The sequence below is a fragment of the Embiotoca jacksoni genome, unplaced genomic scaffold (genome assembly GCF_022577435.1).
Source record: "Embiotoca jacksoni isolate LCO1_2020_lvr unplaced genomic scaffold, fEmbJac1.0.p SCAF_10, whole genome shotgun sequence".
Classification (NCBI taxonomy): domain Eukaryota; kingdom Metazoa; phylum Chordata; class Actinopteri; family Embiotocidae; genus Embiotoca; species Embiotoca jacksoni.
Window position 1 is genome coordinate 5833639 of NW_027185230.1, and position 18987 is coordinate 5852625.

Sequence of the window (18987 nt, forward strand, 5' to 3'; positions counted from 1 at the left end):
GTTTTTTTTTATATATATATCATGAGCATAATAAGCATTCAACAACATGGCTGAGCATTCATGTTTTGGAACCGCAGTGACGGTCTGAAGGTCTCAAAAGCACAGATACAGACAGTCTGGGTTTTATATGTCCCAAACCTGAGGAACCAATCCTGCCCATTTGCAGGGGTGGAGCTTAACGTATCAGTGAGCAGCAGGGGAGTAGCTGAACATACAGGCGGGGACCATTGCATGTTCATACATCTGAGCTTACTGAATATAGGGAAAAGTGTAGAGCCTTTTTTTTTTGGGGGGGGGGGGGGGGGGGGGGGGTTGTCTTCATATGTCATTTTGACATGTTGAGATTAGTTTTTTCAGGATTTGCCAGGAGTTGGACTTTAATACTCCTTCATCCAGGTGTATGTTGCCAGATTAAGACAAGCATGCCGATTGGCTGTTTTCCTTTCTAAAATGATATATGACTTTCTTGACTTCATTATACACCTTGTTTTTAGTGCTTTATTTGTAAAACAGCGATCAGTGGCTCAAACCACAGAAGTACTGTATATTACCATGCATAAAAAAATGTTCACTGATCAGACTATGCACTGGAAACACTTATTTAGTATACAGAGGTTTGAGTGGCCACCACAGATTCACAGCTTCATACTGATGCTGTTGAAATTCACGGAGTTGGAACTTCATCATAATGAACTCTGAGCAGACTTGACTGCAGTGTAACACATCAGTTCTGGTCTCAGTTTTGTTCCGATGTTTCACAACCATACGAGAAATCCATTGGATGGGAGGCAAAAAGACCTTTTTCTACATCCTTGGTAGCAGAGGCGCTACCACATTGTATGATCAGAAGTACGGGCTCTTTCTTCGACATGACGTTTTGTGTTTTGATTTCTTTTTCATTCAGGAAGTGAGCAGGGGTTTTGAAGGCCTCTGATTCAGTCACAAGGAGTCAGCAAGTCACTTTGACACAATGGGCAGCAGTTCTCCTTTAGCCTTCATCGTTTTGATCTTGGCCTTGATGGTGTCGTCCATCGCCTGTCGGCAGCGGTGGGCGTAATGCGCCAGCGTCTCCTCCTTCTCGTCCCACGGTGCCAATGCGTGAAACACCTCAGGGGCGGCCAGACTGAGCTCGGCTATGGCTGCTGTACGGGAGATCGTGTTGCGGTCCACGCCGACCCGATCGAAGGCCACCTTCATGGAGACGCTGCGGCGGAACTCCTGCAGGGCGGCCATGTAGCGGGCAATCACACCCACCACGTTTTTCACTTGAGAGGAGAGGAACAGGAGCAACCGTCACTCCATTTCACTATCGTTTCTAACACACACAGTATGGCACTTCTATCAGCATGGTGTGTTGTGTTATGTCCTTACTCCTGACTCTGGTGTTTTCTCCGTCCCGGCTCCTCTTGCTCTTCAGGGTGCGGTGGGGCTCCAGAGGGGGAAGCTCCATCTCCTCGAATGAGACAAACAGTGTCGGCGAATCAAACCCGGCCACGTGTTCAGAAGAGGTCATGTGTGAACTTCCCGGTTCCACCTGATTAGAGCTGCGAGGCCACCTCTTCTCTGGGAAGTGAAGAGAGAAAAATGAGGACTGAACTCCGTGAAGACTTAACAATACCAACAAACTTTAATGCAGTGTAGCAAGAAACAGGATTATACTTTGTAGTAATGGAGTATTATTTTTAATTTCTTTTCTATCTTTTTTTTTTCAAGCATTTTGCATTAAATATACAATAAATGAATTTTATTTCAAAGTACTGACAAGCTGATAATATTATTTCAAAAGCACTACAATGCACTTTCAGCATCGCAATAACTTTGTAAGGGTACAAACAACGTATTAACTCATTCGTCTACCTGGCCGCAGTTTGTCCTGCAGGAAGTCATAGATGAGTTCAGCTTTCTTGGTGAGTTCATGTTGCAGCAGCTCTTTGTCCTGCTTCAGGCTGGAGATCAGCTCTGTCATCTGCTGGTTACGGTTGCGTTCGGTAAATAGTAAAACTCGCAGCTTCTCCAATTCACTCTGGTCGCCTTCAGTTTCACACACAGAAACATAAATTGTCAACGACAGCAGTAAGCAACCCAAAAGTCAGACAGAAACTGTTTTCTTATCATATTTTCAAGTTTTATTCCCACTGATGCAACTCAACATCCTATCCTACCTGCAGTCTTCTCTGTAGTCTCTGTGGCGGAGCTGCATCCTTCGGCCTGCTCCGTGGTCCCTGTGGCGCAGGTGCCTCCTCCCAGCAGCTCCATCTCTGTGTCCACTAATCCCTCACATCCCAGACGTTGTCCATGCTGAGGCGGAGGGCAGGGTGGGAGGGGCTTGTTGGACGACATTTTGCATGTGATTTGAGAGTCTGTGCTTGGTGCCTGACAAGTCCGTGAAAGACTGGCAGCACTTGTTTCTGCTAGTCCTGTGCCAACCATGTCAGAAAAGATGTCACAATCCTCAGCCTCCTGCTTGACCTTCTTTCCTGTAACGGCTCCTCTTAGCGCCCCGCCTCTTTTCCTGGATGGGCGGGGGTCATATTCGCCATCCTCGTCTGTGGCTGACGAATCACATGCAGCGATGTCAAACACGCGGCTGCTGAACTCCTCCCCGTCCGATGCTGGTTCGCTACAGGAGAAGTCACATGACATCCTTGTTGCTGTCTAAAAGAGAGAACAGATGAGGAGTTAAAGTTATAACTGAATCTCAATGTCTAATATGTATCGCTGGTTCATCACAGGCTTGAACTAACATAACGTACAAAATCAGTGTAAATGCTTAAGTTTGGATTTTAAAGGGACACGACACCAATTTTAGTTCAGCTTGATTGGTGTCGGGGGGACTACTGAGCCTGTGAAATCTGTGAAAAACCTTCGTGGGTGATATCCATTTTCATGGATTCCCTCCTTCAACATCTGCATTTGAAGACGGAATACATCATAAACTGTTACAAGACGTAGAGGTATGGTGTAGCGTCACTGTTTTCCTCAAGTGAAGAAATAAAATGCCCACAGTTGGATTGATCTGCTCCCGTTTACCCTGTTAAAGTTACTACATTTATTACGCTGTTAATAAAAGCTCAACACTTCCTGTATCTGTTTCAAATTAAAAGTCCTCTAGCAATTCAATAGACAGTAACCCATTTCTTGACAAGGCTTTTATTGTGAAACATTTGTAGAAACCTGTTGTGGTTGAAATCAGGCCTTCAGATGAGTGGAAACTGTTGAAAATTACAGGTTTACATTGTTCCCTTTACTAACTTAAAGTGATGGAAATATACATTATTGTTGTTTATAAATGTGCCACCGGAGGAACAGTGATTTGACAGCCTTAGAAACGTGCTACGGTATCGTAAAAAATGCCACTGCACTCCTGTGAACAGGGTACAACTGGTGTATTTTTTGTAGTTTCAGAATCCCAAAATCCAATAAAAATATAAAATTTGTGGCTGCAATGGTATGAGCTAGGTGATGCCATCTGAATATTTGAGATCAATCTCACATCTCGACCTTACCTTATTGGACTGACGTCCTCCAACAAACCTCTCCTGGTCCTGGCTGGTATTCGGTGAGCCTCCGTAGCTGTTGCTGCGGTCACTGATGGGCCAGTGGTAGGCGTGTCCGGCGCCGCAGCCCCACGCAGCGACCGGGACGCTGCCGCCGTGGGGACCTGAGTCTGGTGTCAGCACATTGCCGTAGGAACCCCGGGTGATGTGCTGCAGGCTGGGGATGAGGTTGCAGATGGTGCCGTGGCTGTGAGCCCAGCGGACGAGTTTACAAAGACTGTCAGAGGTGGTCTGAAGCGGGCTAGACATGATGGAAATCTAAAGAAGAGAGGAAGAACAACGTGTTGGCAGCACAGACATTGTTAGTGAAGTGTATGGCAATTGTTAAGGCTTCAAAAAAAAACTTGATTCACCACATCAAGATTTCCTGTTCTGATGCCTACAAGTGTCTGTTTTGTATATGTTACTAACACCATTTGCATTTTGCAGCTGTTCCCTCCAGCTGCTTCACCTTGTTTTCGCACAGAAACTATTGAAAATGTACACATTCAGTGTGTTGCCTCTACCCATCCTACATTAACTTTTTCATAATCAGTTATAAAAAATAAACATATTGGGCTGTTTGTCCATCTTGATTTGCTGTCCTTACTCTCAATCTTGGACCTGAACTTGAATGGACCCAGTCCTGAGAAGGGATTAAACTCCAAATGCCTCCTTTAGGATAGAACCACAATTTAGAAAATATTTTTTCTCCTATACAGACACCACTTCTTTACAAGCCACCGATACTTCCACTACTTGTCATCAGGATTGAACAAAGCCAAATTTAATCACTAACAGAGGGGCACTCACAGGGCGAAGACCTCCACACAGGCCATTCGTCCACTTTTTCTACAATATGCAACAATTATGACAATGTTGCAGTTATGTAACAGAAATAATAACAAATGGAAATAGACTGAAATGTATAAGAAGTACTCAGTTTTTTTTAATTTTGAGTACAAGCCGGGGTTGTTTTTTTATTTATGTTTATTTACCATGTTCATATGCAATTGAATTTGTTGGGTTTTAGACATTTTTCATTATGGTATGAATGCATAATTAGCTTACCATAAATGGACATAACTTGGTCAACTTGGTCCCGTCTGCTTATTTTAAACCTGTTGCCAGAAACTTGGGAGGAATGTTTGACTCTCAGTTAAGCTTTGAAACACAGATCAAAAAAATGGTCTAGTCCTGCTTCCTTCAATTAAGAACCATCTCCAGAATCAAACCCATACTGTCACACTCTGACCTGGAAAAAGTCATTCATGCACTCATTTTCTCTCGACTCGACTACTGCAACTCCCTCCTTTCCGGCATAAACCAAAAATGTATCTCCCGCCTCCAACTAGTCCAGAATGCAGCAGCTCGGCTTCTTACTGGTTTTAACAGATGACATCACATTACTCCAGCTCTGGCCTCTCTCCAGCTCTGGCCTCTCTCCACTGACTCCCGGTTGGTTTTAGAATAGATTCTTAAGATTTTGTTGATCACTTTTAAGGCCCGCCTGGGTCTGGCCCCGAGCTACATTATTGAAACGTTAGCCCCATATGAGCCAACTCGCAGCCTTAGATCCTCCGGTGGGGCCCTTCTGGCCGTTCCAAAGTCCAGACTTAAATCAAAGGGTGACCATGCTTTTGCCATCAGGGCCCCTCGACTTTGGAACGACCTACCTGAGGAGATAAGGCTTGCAGAATCATTAACTTCTTTTAAATCATTTCTTAAAACCCATTTTTATAGAATTGCTTTTTAAGTGATGTCGTCCTTTTATGCAGTTCTTTTGTTCCCCTGTTTTTGTTTGTTTATTTTATTCATTTATTTATTTGTTTGTTTTCTATTCCATTTGCTCGTTTTGGTTATTTGTTTGGTTTTGTTGTATTCATTACCTTAATGGTATGGTCTTTTTTTTTTTGCCTCCTGTTTTCCTAAATGTTTACCGGTATTGACGTTATATTTGACTATGCTTTGCGTCTCTGTAGAGCACTTTGTAAACTCTGTGTTTGAAGGTGCTATATAAATAAAGTTATTATTATTATTATTATTATTATTATAACATTTTCATTGAAGCTGATAATCAAAATATTTTGGAGTCAGTTTTTCCCTCTTTTTTTTGGCCCTAGATAAATACTTGTTGCTCTTTCTATGAACATATTTCATTATGAACAGTTTCAAATTACAGCTTTTGTCAATACTGAATTCCTTTTAATCAGTTTAGAACGTTGACTGTAGGGTGTAGATCAAAGTCACTGATTAATGATGGAAAATATTTAAACATGTATTTAAAAAAACAATCTATAGCCTTTGTTAGTTAGTCACATACAACAGGCCTGTGTCTATATGTGATGTGTATACAGAGAACGAAATGGACTTATTTAAATTCATATTAAAAACATAAACATGTTACACCTTAAATCATCATGTTATTATCATACCATGTTCATTTTCTTTATTAAAACCGGCTAAAATCCTACATTTTCTCAATCTGTCACTCATACCTGTCCAAAGACAATTCCTGATTGAATCATGCACGAGAACAAAGCCTCTCAGCCCATAAACAAGCCTCATAAATACCTCATTTAATTTCAAATTAAAAGCCTCTCAGCTCAGCTGGCTTCATATCATCTCAACGTCCTCATTTATTCCGCACAGCTCGGCCGCTTCAAACACAACAAGTGCAAAATAACCGCGTTGTAACTCTCGTAATGTGTGATCATGACTACCATGTCGTGTGTACACCACTCCAGCAGTTGTTTAATTGTCACATTCTTTGTCTGGAAGGTTTAACGTCACCAGAATCCGACGTGAAAGTGAGTTTACTGCCTGCAGCTGGACAGGAGGAGGAAGTGTCGTTTGCTGTCACTGGCTAGTGTAACACTGGCCTCTCGTGGCCAAATATTGAAACGCATTATAATATAATATAATATAATATAATATAATATAATATAATATAATATAATATAATATAATATAATATAATATAATATAATATAATATATAATTTTGATTATATAGCCTATGTTGTATATGTTAAAGTGATTCCTATAATTAGGGGTTAGTAAATAAATAATGAAATTCATTCGTTACCATATACTAATTAAAGCTGCAAAAATCCATAATTAAAGGCCCTGGCCCACCATATGTTTTGTATATATTCTTGCTTTGAATAATTTGGGTCTGATTCAGGTCAATTGACTTATCATTGACTGAAAGAAGACTTTAAGACTTTATAACTTTGTCACATAAACAATACAAGCACTATGAATCTATATAAAACCCCTAATTAACGTTTACTGCTTACATATATTTCAAAGCTCATTGAAGATAATTTGTAAATACTATTTCTTACAGGCCCAATTAGTTTTAGGCGTGTTCAAATACTATCCAGTGGATGGCGTGTTCCAAAATGATGCAGTAAATCTTACTGTTTGGTTTTTGTGATGTCTTCAGGCCATAACAAAAGCAGTATTACATCATAAATATTTTATCTTAGTACAATTTCATATTCACAAAAATAGATTTTATAGCAGAATTATTATTTTTTTTTAGAAAGGAAATATTACAATATATCTACAAACTATATTCAACACTAAAAACAACAACAACACAACAACCCTCTAAATACCCTTAGTATAAAGGCTATACTTTTTTGACTTTTTTTTTTTTTATCGTTGTTTTTTTTTTACTATTTATATTTTTTTATTTAGCCCCAACACATACATTTTTTGTAATTTATGAGTTTGCGTTTTGTATGTATATTTCCATTTGTGTTGTTCTACTTTTACCGGTGAGTCATGCAATCAAGTTTGTTTAAAAAAAAAGAAAAGGAGAATGAGTCATTAAGTCACACAAAACATACTCGGTGAGTTTATGCGTCTTTCCATGTATGCATTCAAGTGACTCGACTGAACTTGCTCGTGGCTCCGCCCTGCCCTGCGCTCAGCCAGCCTGCACTCTACTTACGTGTTAAGACTGCTTGCCTTTAGCTCACAAGCATCTCGGGACGGAGAAGGGGGGGGGGAAAGAAAGAAGTAGAAGAAGAAGAAAAAAAAAAGAAAGGACTTTTCCCCCCGGCTTTTATCTGGAGGAATGAAACAGCGACGCGACTAAGTTTTGTCATCTTTAAACTTGAACTGATATCTTTGCTTGGGTGGGCAAGACAGCTTTTGTCCGATTTGGATGAAGTTTTGCATGGAAACAAATGTTATTTGAAACCCGAGGAGAGGAGCGGAGAGAGAGAGAGAGGAGGTGGGTGTCGGGTACGAGACTGGGTTCCTCTTCTTGTTTTACGCGTGGATCTCGGACACAAGCTTGTTTGATCAAGAAAAAACAAACAAAAAGTGGAAAAGCAGACATATTGTCGCTGCTGCTGCTGCTGCTGCTGCTGCAATCTGAATTCAATTTGAGTTCCAGAGAGATCTGAAGGTTTGTTCCCGGGACTGAAGTTATTCTTGAGGAAACTTGCAGTGAAAAACAGGACGCAGAACTAGTAAGACACACAAGTAGTATTAGAAATAGTAAAAAAAAAAAAAAAAAGTATGGCGTTGAAGGCTAGGGTGTTGTATGATTTCCACTCTGAAAACCCAGGGGAGATCTCCATAACAGAGAGCGAGCTGGTGACCCTGTTCAGTGAGGAGGAGCTGGATGGCTGGCTGGAGGGGGAGAACAGCAAGGGGGAGGCTGGCCTCTTCCCTGCCTCCTATGTTGAGATCATCAGGGACCATATCACCTCCAGCGTCAACAACAACGGCTTATCCTCGCCTAAAGTCAAAGCCCAGACCCCGACGCCCCAGGCCTCCTACCCGTCCTCCGACTCCCGGTCTCCGAGGGGATTCGGAGCTGGCAGCGTTGGAAGCGGCGGAGGCAGCTTCCACACCAGCCAGGGCAGCGATGACGACTGGGATGACGACTGGGATGACGGCTCTCCTGCGGTGGATGCACCTCAGGGTCTGGGCAGCACTCCACCCTTGTACCCGGTCACCACCTCGCTGCCGGGGCGTGGCGGTGCGCCGCAGCATCAGCAGCAGGCCAAGAGCTCGGCCACGGTCGGGAGGAACCTCAACAGGTTCTCCACCTTCGTTAAGTCCGGAGGGGAGGCGTTCCTGCTCGGGGAGGCCTCAGCTTTTGTGAAAGACGGTGACAGGATCTGCGTGGTGATGGGAACGCATGGGCCGGAGTGGCAGGAGGACCCTTACCCGTTCACGTGCACCATCGACGACCCCACCAAGCAGACCAAGTTCAAAGGCATGAAGAGCTACATGTCCTACGGCCTCACTCCGACGCACACCAATGTACAAGTCAACCGCAGGTACGGGCTGTCTCCCTCCTCCTCTTTCTTATCCTCTCACCTTTAGTTCTCCACAGGTTTCCCGAGGCCCCCCATGTTCTTAAAATAAATGTTTCTGTGGCTTTTCCTGTGGCCGCAATTGTCCCTGCATAATGGCAAAAACAGAGCTGTGGACATTTGCCAACTGGACTCCCTCCCCCCTCTTTCCTTTCTGAAGTTCCCCCTCAACCCTTCACATTGTTTCCTTGTCAGTAGGTCTGTCACTTCAACTACATTTTAATCCTACTCTTCTGTTCTTACACTTCCCCTCCTCCTATCTCCCCCCCCCCCCCCCCCCCCACACTCCTGTTTCACTCCTTTTGCCATTTACTTTTATCCCTCATTTAATCAAGCTCTTTTCTCATCCACCCAAATCGTCTCAATGGCTCCTCCTGCCTATCCCGTCCACCTTCTTCCCTGCAGGTATAAACATTTCGACTGGCTCTACGCTCGGCTTGTAGAGCGTTTCCCGGTCATCTCGGTGCCCCACTTGCCGGAGAAACAGGCCACGGGCCGCTTTGAGGAAGACTTCATCTCCAAGAGGAGGAAGGGTCTGATCTGGTGGATGAACCACATGACCAGCCACCCTGTACTGGCGCGCTGTGACGTTTTCCAGCATTTCCTGACATGTGGGGCAGATGAGAAAGGCTGGAAACAGGGCAAGAGGAAGGCGGAGAGGGACGAGCTGGTCGGGGCCAATTTCTTCCTCACAATCAGGTAGGAGACTGGGTTAGTGACGGCGGAGGTTGTGAGTTTGAATCCTGGATTACTATGTTTTTACAAGTCCTGCGACCGTACAGGTCTGTTACCCTCAAACACAACCCGTGACAGTGTTTTCTAAATTAGCGCCCCTGGTTTAGCCTGGTATTACCAGACCCAAATCCACTGCATGAATATGAATGCAGTGATGAACATGAATTGATACAAACGACCCAGAAGTTGCATAACATTGAAATGTAACTAAGGTTTGTAACAGGCCCTTTTGCACAGAAGACCGATGGTGTAGTTTTTTTTCGAGGGGGACTGTCTCTGTTTTTATTACAAGTTAAGAGTACTGAGCAGACACTGAAAAGCCTCTCACTTGTTGCTTGGATGTAAAGAGTCGCCCACGGAAAAAAAATTCTATGAACAAAGCTTTTCTTTTTTTCCTGCACGGCTTCCACAGACTGTAAGATTTACTCATTTATATGAGTTACTGCTGTTTATATGTATGAAATACCAGGATGACATCACATCCTGATATTTCCAGCAGCACCAGTCGAGTTGCAGCAGTGGTTCAGTGGTCTAAAACACTAAGAAGCTGATATAAGGCGTTTGAAGTTCCAGAGCTTCTTTCAGACCAATTTCTACCAGCATTTACGAGTCACACAAGGATAAATCTATTGTCGAAGAGGCAGAGAGACCAACTTCTACACTGGTAGGAGCAGGAAATAGACTGGAATGTAATGCTGCTGCAACCGAGGTCACTGATTTTTTTTTATTAGCTTTGCTGTGCTTAACTCAAAAAACACTCTTGTGGCTCGAGTGCCAACAACATTATATGTTTACACTGAAGGTATTCAGTTCTAGCTCATTCTCTGGAGGTTGCACAAAGCATTTTAGGAAATGTGGACAATCACTCACTTAAGTAGAAGTACAAGATGTGGTGTGCTGAGGGAAAGAGGGTACACTATAAACTTCAAAGCGCCGTAACTGAAGGCTCTTGTTTTAAAGAATGCCTGACAGTGGATGGGGAGATAAGAAGAACAGAGGGATAATCTGTTCTCACATGTTTGCGCAATAAAGATGGTGTAATTCTTCAATGGATGGAATTTCAAATGAAAGCCTCGAGGTCAAAAATGATTTTTCCTGTCTTGTCTCCGTCAGCACACCCGCCGTCCCTCTGGACCTTCAGGAAGTCGAGAGCAAGATCGAAGGATTCAAGACGTTCACCAAGCGGATGGACGAGAACATTGTGGTCGTGAACACCACCATCAACGATTTTGCCCGCAAGCAGATTGCGGGGTTCAAGAAGGAGTACCAGAAGGTCGGACAGTCCTTCAAACTCCTGGCACAGTCGTTCGAGCTGGACCAGCAGGCCTACTCAGTGGGCCTGAACAAAGCCATCTCCTACACCGGCGATGCCTACGAGGCGATTGGAGAGTATTTTGCCGAGCAGCCGCGCCAGGACCTGGACCCCATTTCTGACCTGCTGGACCTCTACAGAGGACATCTGGCCAATTACCCTGACATAATCCATGTGCAGAAAGGTAGGGAAGTGTGTGTGTGTGTGTGTGTGTGTGTGCGTGTGTGTGTGTGTGTGTGTGTGTGTGTGTGTGTGCGTGCGCGCGTGTTCATGTGGGATCCAAATGCACAACTCGAGTGTTTGTAAAATAAAGTGAGCACATATACATACATACACTTACTAATAAGTCCATTTCAACCATATATGACATACAGTAAATAGGCTTTTATCAGTCTGAACTTGTTAACAGACTTGCTGAAAAAAAATTGTTCAGCGTTGTGGTGAGCAAAGAAAGAGGAACGCTAAAGGAGTTACATACTGACAAAAAAATGCATTAAACCTCCAGTATGCTTGCGAGAAGGGAAACAGATGTAGACTGGGCACAGCACACTCGTTTGCTGGGAGGTTAAGGTGGTTCAAGTGGTGCAACAAGACATGAAGTTCTCTCAACTTCCGTGCTGCGGGGTAAATTTGTGTGAAGCAAGAGACAAACATTGATTGAGTTTAACTTGGATTCGAAATATTTTTTATGATGTTTCTAAAAGCCATCCAGCCTGTCGCCTTCCTATCTTTTAATCATGCCAATACAAAGGAGGATAATACACAGAGACCAAGATTCTGACTGTTTCCTAACCAAGGGTAACATCTGTTTTCATTTACTGAGTTGCTTTGTCAATCTGGGTCGAAAACTGAAACCCTTGGTCCATTGTAACGCGCCGGGTATACTGAGAGGGCCTGTACTAGCTCACATGAAAACACACAGACACACACACACACACACACACACACACACACACACACACACACACACACACACACACACACACACACACACACACACACACACATTTACAAAGGATTTTCTGAGGAGTTAGCTTGTTAGTTCCCTGCAGGTTGGGAGGAGGGAGTTTCTTCTGGCACGCAAAGTCCAGGCATTTGCCAAACCTAGAGGCACTGTTTCTATAGTCCGCTGAGCTCTGTTCTCTTGATACAATCACAGCTCCAAACTGTGGAGAGGGCCTGAATTGCAATAGACGCAGTGACTGACAGGACTTCACCTCCTTTCCAATTGACAAAAAAAACCAACAAAAAAAACACGTTGTTTTGTGTCCCACAAAGAGCACAAACCCTCAACAATGTTGTACATTTCCCTCATTTTCCATCTCGTTTTTTTTAAGCTTTAGGTAATGAGATTAAGTTTTAATTGATTTCTTAGCTTTGCTCATATGTAAATGTTACATCAGCATGATGTGGTGTTTTCTATGAAATAGGACCACTTACAAAAACTAAAAGACTGTAGTGTCTAAACCGGGCAGGGGACATTTGTTTTTAATTAAACAGTATGAAACTGTCTTAGCCAAACCTTTACCAAACTAGCTGTAACCTTTAACTAAAACAATGCATCGCTCATCATTACCATCAAAGCAGGCCCAGAATAAACACACGTCCAGGTCATTTGGACATTTCAAAGAATCGCCCACAATAAGCACTCGTATTTTTCTATCAGCGTGGTTTAGTTCCTGGAAACCTGTGCTTGTATATCTTCATGAGAAAACAAACATTTCTACAGTAGGTTGTTTCATGGTGGAAAAGGAGAACAGTATTTAATCCAGTAGATTCAAACTTTAAGATGATTTGATCCACACAAAAAGTAAATAATTTATTGTTTGGTCAGTGGTTTAATTTTCCAGCAAATTTAATTTAAATCTTTCAAGCAATAAGCAATAAAATAAACCAAAAAGACCAGAAACATAGTGTAACTTATCTGACTTAAGTTGTAAAATGAGTGCGAAACAAAGTTATGAATATGCAAAGGCAGTCCTTAACACAAACGTCGTGAAATTGACCCTACATGTCTAGTAGGGCCGCAGTTATTGATTAGTTTCACGATCTACGAAGCTGGAATCAGAGAATTTTAGCATTTCCTCATTAAAAAAATAAGGTCAAAGTGAATAATGGACTATCAAAAAAGCTGGTGATTAATTGTCTGTCAATCAGTCATTGCAGCTCTACAGACTGGAGTAACACTGCGTTACTAAACTCAGTAATTTTTTGCTGCTGTCATAGGAAACGGTGGGTTTTTCTTTTTTTTAACTGACTGCTGAGTAACACCCATGAACTCATTGCCATAATGCAAAGTCAGCACTGCTGTCATGGTTGTAAAGTAACTGCCGTTAATAAAAGATGTCTGGTTTGGTCCCAGTTTCCATAACCGTTGATTCGATGAAGATTTGGGAAAAATAAACTATTGGATCACACCGGTTGACTCAACAGACTGAAGAAAACTAGATTCCGTAGGTTTTACGCTTTCAAAGACATCGACCTGCATTAACTATCTGTCCATGTCATATAGTGCTGAACAGTTTCTACAGTAACAACTGACCGAGAAGAATTGGTAAACTAGCAGTACATTAAAAGGTCCCGGGCACTTCTGATGGACTGCTCCGTTGACCTAGATGTCGCTGTACAGTATCGGCCGTCTCTGCTTGTTCTGTCTGTGAGGTCCAAAGGCTACATCTGATTTGAATGAGCAGAGATTCCTGGGCCTCTTGTCCTGTGTTGCCCTGGGACTGCAGGAATGCAAAATGGAGCGGTCTCAGGATTAGGTTCCCCTCCTCCGCTTTTTCTTCCCCCTCTTTTCCTCCTCCCTCCTGGTTGAAGGAACAAGAGGGGAGGTGCGCGTGTGCGTGGAGGCGGTTAGGAAGCTGTGGAAGAATTCCCACCACCACAGCAGTATCTCAGATTACAGCTCTGTAATCGCCTTGGCAGCGAGAAAACCAAAGTCCAAGTTCATTTTGTTGGTTTGCAGGTATGATGTGTGTTTCTTTTTGTGAGAGAGTGAAAGATCCAGAAAGAGAGATTAGTTTGGAGAACTCCAGCCGGCCTCCAGCCAGTTTGCTCATCATTCCCTCCACATGCTGTCATGTTAGTGCTCAAGCCTGAGTTCCTCTTCATCAGTCAGGTCTTTTGAAACTGCACCACTTCCCCCCAAAAAAATTTTTTGTCACACCAAACATACTGAGTCATGACTGGGCGTTGGGTAACTTTTGGGAAACCTGGAAAAAGTAGGCAATGAGTAGCTCATTTGTGCAGTATGAAAGGAAATGTCATGATTGGCCTCATGGAATTTTGTCTGGCTCCTTCAAAATCGCATTAACTGCCATTTGTACAGTTGGCTTATTTTATTTTATTGGTGTGGTTTAAACATAAAAAATAAATGCCAGACATTGACTTTCTCTTCCCTTTGTAGAGAACCAAAGTCCTGTCGTCACATCCAGGCTGGCCAATGTTACCGTGCTAGTTTTTGTAACTGACCAAAGGTCGTCCCATTGAGGGTTTCTTCAATCTATCTTTCTGCACTCTGCTGTCCACATGGTAAAACAAATGAGAAACAAGAGCAGCACTTATCAAATCAGCGCTTGACATTTAGACACGCAAACGGAGAAGCACGGGCGTACGAAATGGAAAATGGAAAATAAAAAATGACTGCTAATTGTATTTAGTTGATATTTATGTCATTAGTAACACCTGTGCTTTTCTGACTTTGACAAGTCAAAATGTCTTCTCTTTCTTCCCCACATGATTCTGCTACACACAGTTTAAATATCATCTTTTCAAAATGTTCGCTCTCTTTTAGCTTCTCATAGCTATCCTCTTATCTTCAGCTTGTGATGTTGATTCATGAAAGAGTTTGACACGCTTAAGAAATATACTTCGGTTTTTATTCGTCATGAGTTAGGTCAGCTGTTAAATAGGCTAAAGCCAGAAGGCCTTAAGTTCAGCTTCGAAGACCTAGAAACCTAGAAGAAAAGGGAAATGGCTGCTCTTTAAAGATCTCAAATCTCATGATAGCACTTCTAAAAAGTTCACTAATGAAATAGTTCAGCCACTGTACAAAAACTTCAATTATGAGTGTCAAGCTGAGTTTTTTTTTTTTCCTTTTTTTGTGTTGAGCTAAGATAACCGTCGTCTGGCTTTTATATAGACAAATAAGTAATTTTTCAGGGCTGGAGTTTTAGTATTTTCCTTTGATTTTCCTTTGATTTTGGTATTTTTCTTTAGAAGTGTGCCATATCGTACCGTTTGCAATATCTGGACAATTTTTAACATGATAAAAAAAAATACCGTGATAATGGAAATATTCCAACTTGTTGACAAAGTGATGTCATACCGATATGGAGTGTATGACATATATAAAGTGCGTAACCTAAGCATAGCAACAATAAGCAAACTAACCACGGTAACAAACCATGTCCTATGTTTTTTTGTGTGTTTTTTTTTACTGAATATTCGAAGGCAAACTGTTATGGAACTCGATGTGGAAATATTTTTCCGTATTTTGTCATATCATCAAGAATATCATGAGTGCAGAAATATGCCTGGCGCACTTTCTCTGTCTTCTCCCCTCTCTCTAACTCCCACCGTCCTCCATCTTTAACCAGGTGCGCTGACCAAGGTGAAAGACTGTCCGAAGCAGGAAGGTGACCTCCACGACCGCTGCAACATCATTTCCTGCGCCACGATGGCGGAAATCCAGCACTTCCACCGCACACGTGTACGAGACTTCCGCTCGCAGATGCAGCACCACCTACTCCAGCAGATCGGCTTCTTCCAGAAGATCACCGCCAAGCTGGAGGACGCACTGCAGAGATATGACGAAAACCAGTAGGACCGAAGGCAGATAAAGGGAGAGGTTGGACTACAAAGGCCTCAAGGACACGGGGCGAGTCAGACAGGGGTGACTGATGTGTTTGTCCTCCAGTAACGGAGAACATCTTATTGTCCTTTAAGAGAGAAAACCTCGGAGACTTGTGATGGATCCTGCGCCTGGTGCGACCGTTGGAGGAAATAAACCACTCTAAAAAAAATTTAAAAAAAATACAGGCCACATGACAACTTCTTGGATTATCTGACCAGCTCTGATGAATGTACCGGTAACGGAATTTTGCTCACGCTCCAGGCACATCTTGCAACTCAGCAGGACTTAGGCAGATATTTAAAACAGCTGCTCTCAATATGGCCGTTTGATTCCCGGTTCCAGGATCGCGTGACTCCACCCACTGCATCACCACTTTATGGAAGCCATCCATCAGGGAAGCACGTTTAACCCAACAGAAACAATGACAGGGAACTCCCTTAAATAATTAAACTGGACGTTTTGAATCTTCAAAAGCCGGACTGAATGAATTTAATGATTTTTATTTCAGTATGTGTTTGTTTTTACTTGAATGACCTTCTCAGTATTGTTTTGATGGCACAGCCCCTGAATCAGTTTAGTAGTTCGATTTTCTTTACAGCTTGAAATTTGACCTTCTTCTTATGTTTAACCACACGACTCAGATACTGTCATGCTTGTGTTATAAATTGAATCCCTGTGTTGTTCCCATTTTAGTTTGTTTTTGACCATCTCTGCGTATTTGAGAAGCAGTTCCACAGTTTTCTTCCCTTCCAGATGTTTTTTTATTAAAAGGTTGACATCTGTCTTTTTGCTCTGGCAGGTGAGAGGTCAGAGGTCAGGCTCAGGGTGCAGACACTTTCATATGATAGAGGCTCTGAACCAAGATCGTGGCGATTGTATGTAATTTTTGCATATTTGAAATGCATTTAAGGGCAAAGGTTTTTCTTCGTAAAAAAGTTTCTTTTTTCATACTATCTGGGATGAAAGTATTCAATACTACATTTAGCAGCTTTTAATGGGTGCGCTCCTCCGTATGCTAACCTGTTCCCCCAAAAAAAGCTGCCAAACCTGTTGGTTGTGATCACAGTATTTTCTCTCTGGACTAGGGAAATCCTTTCAACCTGGAAACCTGGAGACATCCTGTACTAATTCAATAAGCTGCACTCAGAGAAACTCCTTGAATTTAAGCAGCAGAGGGTTGCAGGCTGAGCACCCACAGGGAAAGTTAAGATGTGTTAAATAGCCTATAACCAATATGCTCTGAAAATGTAGGAATAACAGTCGACTATAGATAACTAAGGATATACAGTTCAATGCATGACAGTGGTTCACAGTATCTACTGCTGTTAGTTGGTCATTTCAGGTGTGACTTCACATTCCTCTTCTGGGATTTTACTTTACAAGGTTTATAATGGGTCAAACCACCATCCTGGTTGTTGTTTTTAACAGTTGTTCTTCACCAGAAGTGTTTCTCAACACTTTTAATGTAACATGATGGGACAGATTTTCAGTAAATAAATGAAAGTTGAATTTACTTCAAACCTGAATCTGTTGACTGTTGACTATTCCCAGAATATAATTTATATTTTCACCTGAATAGTTTCATGTTTTTAAATTTGTTTTTTGACACATTTTCATGTTTACTTATATGTTATTTTCTATTTGAGTTATAGTGTGCACTTGTTTTTTTTACCTTAAAGGTTTACAAAGCACTTTACAGTTTTTACACACACATTTACACACCAGTGGCAAGGTGCACGCCTGCAGTGAGGAGGGACTCGGGGTTCTAGTTTCTTGGCTAAGGACAAGGACTGGAGGAGGCAAGGATGGAAGTTGCAACAGTTTACCAAAACCAGAGAGACGCCCGTATCCCATTTGAGTGAATGACACATTCAGTTCTGTCACTTAAAACCCAGATCGTCCCTACACCACCACACCCCTCAATTTCCCCCGATATTCAAATACAATTCTGCCTCTATAGGAAATATCAGTTCCAAAATAATGATTATTTTATCTTTTTTTTTTTTTTAAATAATTTATTTACGAGAAAACATCCACCACCATTTCTAAATCCTTAGATCATTGTAGAATCTAACATATTTTCAGTAAAATTCAGCCAGCATAATAAAATCTATAGTCTGAGTGGAGCCAGTGCAAAACTTTCCCCAAAAGAAAGTGTGTTATCACTTGTTTTTCCTGTGGAGGCAGCAGCAGCAGTTCAGTGCCTGATATCTGACACCAGAGCTCACAGACTGCAGATCAGGTTACTTCCATGTCAGGCTCTTCATTATTTAAACCTGCCTCGTTCTCCTCCACTCAGTGTCCGTTTTCCTCTTTAATGTATTTCAGTAATCATTTCAATTGATTATCATTCATTTTTTTGAGTCAGCAAATTCTTACATGTTATTTAATAAATACGGTTTTGAGATTTATTCAATCCTCTCTGCAAAAAGAAAGGCTCTTCTACTGTTCAGCTCTTTAAAGCTGCGTCTGATCCATCACATTTTAAACGTGGCTGGTCACGGGGTAATTTTAAACATTTACATGCAGCAAAATAGTTTGATTTAAGACAGATTTTATATAAATGACAAGATTGAGAATCTACTTAGAATGCTTCCTTTGAAAAAATTTTATTGAGGATTATTTGTGCATAAATGGGGTCAGTGTACATCTGGAAACAAGTTCTGACTAAAAATAAGAAAAGGATTTATGTGCATGTAGGCTAAACCCTGTGAAAGCCTTTGTCTTTTTGTCTTTGATTATTGAATGGGTCTTCTGGCACAGGCCTAATTTTGTAATTTACATAAAACCTACAACATAGTTTATGAAATTGTCACACATTGTCAGGTTTTTATGTGTTTTCAGTACTCCGCTTTTAAAATGTGCTTGTTTATTATCAACAGATGGACAGCTTGTTGGTGTCGATGATTAACAAAGTAGTAAAAAAAAAAAGATCCTCTGAAACTCAAAGAAGATCAACTTGGATCCCCTTTCTTAGTTTTTACTTCACAGTCTGATGTTTTGCACTTATTGTTTTTGAGTTTATCACACAGAAGGTATTCAGAAATATCTTTATTAAAAATATTTTTCACAGTGCATGGCAAACAGATGCAGGTACATAATGGGTCAAAAGTGGCAATAATGCTGAAGTCAGTCACGAATGGAGGAAGCAACTGATGTCTATATCGCACAATGCATCTATAATATTGCATCAGAAGCAGTT

The 18987-nt window shown here is 41.9% G+C and overlaps 2 protein-coding genes across 3 annotated transcripts; one reads left to right on the forward strand and one right to left on the reverse strand.

The window, feature by feature from the left end:
- Positions 1-320: 320 nt before the first annotated feature.
- Positions 321-6267, reverse strand: LOC138206098 (uncharacterized). 2 transcript variants are annotated; one of them, XM_069162598.1, is made up of 7 exons: positions 6111-6267; positions 4608-4670; positions 3507-3815; positions 2163-2655; positions 1858-2031; positions 1372-1563; positions 321-1265 (listed from the first exon to the last, which is right to left on the reverse strand). In XM_069162598.1, the coding sequence occupies exons 2-7, from the start codon at positions 4608-4610 to the stop codon at positions 958-960; spliced, it is 1479 nt and encodes a 492-aa protein (XP_069018699.1). In that variant the 5' UTR covers positions 4611-4670; positions 6111-6267; the 3' UTR covers positions 321-957. The 2 variants fall into 2 exon arrangements, with proteins under 2 accessions (XP_069018699.1, XP_069018707.1); XM_069162606.1 differs by lacking the exon at positions 4608-4670.
- A 1227-nt stretch (positions 6268-7494) lies between these two features.
- Positions 7495-17321, forward strand: LOC138206113 (sorting nexin-18-like). The gene is made up of 4 exons (XM_069162618.1): positions 7495-8844; positions 9286-9579; positions 10729-11111; positions 15529-17321. Exons 1-4 carry the CDS (start codon positions 8075-8077, stop codon positions 15753-15755), a joined length of 1674 nt encoding a protein of 557 aa, XP_069018719.1. The 5' UTR covers positions 7495-8074; the 3' UTR covers positions 15756-17321.
- Positions 17322-18987: the final 1666 nt, after the last annotated feature.

Excerpts from the sequence above, each read along its gene's own strand:
- LOC138206113 (XM_069162618.1), top strand. The coding sequence starts at position 8,075 with ATGGCGTTGAAGGCTAGGGTGTTGTATGATTTCCACTCTGAAAACCCA. Across the intron at positions 9,580-10,728 it reads AATTTCTTCCTCACAATCAG|CACACCCGCCGTCCCTCTGG; the intron begins GTAGGAGACTGG and ends TGTCTCCGTCAG. Across the intron at positions 11,112-15,528 it reads CATAATCCATGTGCAGAAAG|GTGCGCTGACCAAGGTGAAA; the intron begins GTAGGGAAGTGT and ends ATCTTTAACCAG.
- LOC138206098 (XM_069162598.1), bottom strand. Across the intron at positions 2,656-3,506 it reads GAGGACGTCAGTCCAATAAG|ACAGCAACAAGGATGTCATG; the intron begins GTAAGGTCGAGA and ends TCTCTCTTTTAG. Across the intron at positions 2,032-2,162 it reads GACTACAGAGAAGACTGCAG|GCGACCAGAGTGAATTGGAG; the intron begins GTAGGATAGGAT and ends GTGAAACTGAAG.